This window comes from Galeopterus variegatus, unplaced genomic scaffold (genome assembly GCF_000696425.1).
Source record: "Galeopterus variegatus unplaced genomic scaffold, G_variegatus-3.0.2 Scaffold5499, whole genome shotgun sequence".
NCBI classification, from domain to species: Eukaryota; Metazoa; Chordata; class Mammalia; order Dermoptera; family Cynocephalidae; genus Galeopterus; species Galeopterus variegatus.
In genome coordinates this window covers 34828-37425 of record NW_007731610.1, presented here as the reverse complement: position 1 = coordinate 37425, position 2598 = coordinate 34828, and the positions used below count along the sequence as shown (strand labels likewise).

Below are 2598 nucleotides of genomic sequence, written 5' to 3'. Positions count from 1 at the left end.
TATCCAGTGTGCCACTGGGCCGGCCCGTTGTAGTTATTTTTAAAAAATTGATAATGGGCTTTAGAAAATCCTTTTGGATAATATAAAGTATTGAGGCAGAGAAATCTCACTTTTTGTAGGTAATATTAATTTTTTAAAACAGCTTTATTAAGATATAATTTACATACTAAAAAGCTTGCCCTTTTAAAGTATATAATTCAAAGGGTTTTCAGTATATTTGCAGGGTTGTACCGTCATCACCATAATTTCATTTTAGAACATTTTCATCACCCCCAAAAGAAACCTGATGTCAGTGAGTGTCTAGCAGCCGCTCTCCATTCGCCTAGTCCCTAGTCCCTCCCAGCCTCAGGCAACCATTAATCCACATTATGTCTGTGTAGATTTGCCTATTTTGTACATTTTGTATAAATAGTGTTATATAATATGTGGTCTTTTGTGATTGGTTTCTTTTACTTAGTATAATGAGAAACCACATATTTTTGCAGCACATTAAATTGTGTAAAGTAGCATGATTCTGACATAACACTGGAATGGTAGTGACAGAAAATAGGTTCATTCTAAATAAATTTGATCTGTCTTCAGTTTGTATTGAGCTTACAGGCCAGAATTTTCCAAAGCAATTGAATATGCTTTTTTCCAATCTTTTATTTGTCATTGATGTTTCCATTATTGATACAAAGAAACTGTTGTCCCCAATAGTTACAAAATGACAGAAACCCAGAAATATCAGAATAGCTGCCTGTGATCTCTCTCTCTCTCTCTCTCTCTCTCTCTCTCTCTCTCTATCTATCTATCTATCTGGTATTTAGCTGTGGGCAAATCTAGTGGCTAACCAGTGATTTTGAAATTCCCTCATTCTGTAAAACAAAGTTTTGTTAGTGGGATGCTTTGTTAAGGCTTGAGTTTTTCAGTGATTGTTGTGCATGTTGTGGCTGTGTGAAAATGTGGTTAGTGCTTTTGTGGGAGGTAAAAATACAGGCCCTTGGCCTTTCTGTGTTTCATGGACAAAGACTGCATCCTCAGTTTTGGGCTTTCTTCCCAGCAATGCATAGATGTGTAGCTGGGTCAGTAAAATGTTTATCTCTACAGAATAATGCTGTAGTATTTTAGCATGTGCAACCTTAATACACTCAGCTTGATTAAGATATTTTCACCTATTAATTATTGATTCATATTGGCATGTTATGTTGGTAGGGATCTAATTCAACCACTCCTATAGCACAGAAGTTTTTCTACTTTCACCCTTGAAATACAGTCATCTAACCCTTGCTTGACTACTTCCAGTGACAAGGAACTCTCAGTTTTGTGAGACAACCCCTTTTCGCTCTTCTAATTGTTAGGAGGTTCTTGTGTAAATTCTGCTGAAATTTGCTAACCTCCCACTGACTTTCATTTTGCCTTCTAGGACAAAATAAGTGTAATCTGTTTTCCCTAAAATCATTATCTTCAAACTAAAGATCATGCTAGCTCCTTTAGTTACTTGCATAAAAGCATGATGATCTGGTCCTTGCTGTGTTGGTTGTCTTTCTGGATGCATTTTAGCTATTTGCTGTTTGATGTATAGAATGATTGTAAGTAAATGAAATAGCATGGTTATCTAAAAGTGGCCTGATGAAGGCTACCTCTGCAGTTAACAGGGATATTGCATTTTTTGGCTTCATTTTTCTAGGCACTCCACTGCACATTGACACACAAAGAGGGATCAACTAAAACCTTCAAATTCTTGCAAAACTCATTAGATTGCCTTTAGTGCTATGACTTCAAGTTTCTTTTGCTTTTTGGATATTTGTCTATCTATGGTAGGAAACTAATGTTAAATTTTGATGTCTTCCTTCTAGATGAAGTAAAGAAGATCTTAGACAAGTTTTACAAGAGGAAAGAAATTCAGAAACTGGGTGTTGATTATGGACTGGATGGTAAGGCCAAAAACGTTTTAATAGAGATACTGTATTTCTTTTTAGAATATGGCTTTGTTGCTATTGTGTGATACCTTGTGTAGTCTGGAAATAAGTACACAGTTGTAGTCAGGAGACATGTCCCTGACCTTTGCTTCTGTTTGGGCAGGAGACTAGCAAGACTCACCTGGTGAGCCAGAATGCACAGCAGAGGCGCTGCATGTTCAACCTTAGTGTTGTTTTAGGATTTCTGTTTTAGCCCAGATCATAATAAACCAGCTGCACTATTATAAAGAACTAGACACTCTGATGAGTTTGGTGTGGTGTGTATGTGTACTTTTTGAATGAGAACTGAAATAAAAACTAAGCCCCCTGTATTCTGATTTTGTGTTTTCCACAGCTCGTCTCTTCCATCAAGCTTTCATTAGTTTTAGAAATTATATTATGCAGTCTCATTCCTTGGATGTGGACATTCACATTGTTTTGAATGATATTTGCTTCAGTGCAGGCAAGTGTTTAGAAATTTTTAAAATCCTGTTGAACATACTTTCTATGCTTTATGTTTATTTCTCTAGCAGGGCTTATTTGCTTTAGAATAGGTCCTGGTAATGTCCTCTGTAAATAATTCAGTACTTTGATAAGAAGCCTTCTCTGTTGTTTTGCTTTTATGTTGGGATCCTGAGGTAGTTATTAAATCACCCAT

General features: G+C 36.2%; 1 protein-coding gene across 1 annotated transcript in view; it reads left to right on the top strand.

Annotated features, from left to right (window-relative positions):
* The window catches only part of LOC103604947 (ATP-dependent RNA helicase SUPV3L1, mitochondrial), a 25859-nt gene that overhangs the window by 6182 nt on the left and 17079 nt on the right, over positions 1–2598 (top strand). Inside the window, exons 2-3 of the mRNA XM_008589526.1 lie at positions 1839–1916; positions 2296–2403. Of these exons, the coding sequence (XP_008587748.1) occupies positions 1839–1916; positions 2296–2403 (186 nt within the window). The remainder of the gene's footprint in view (positions 1–1838; positions 1917–2295; positions 2404–2598) is intronic.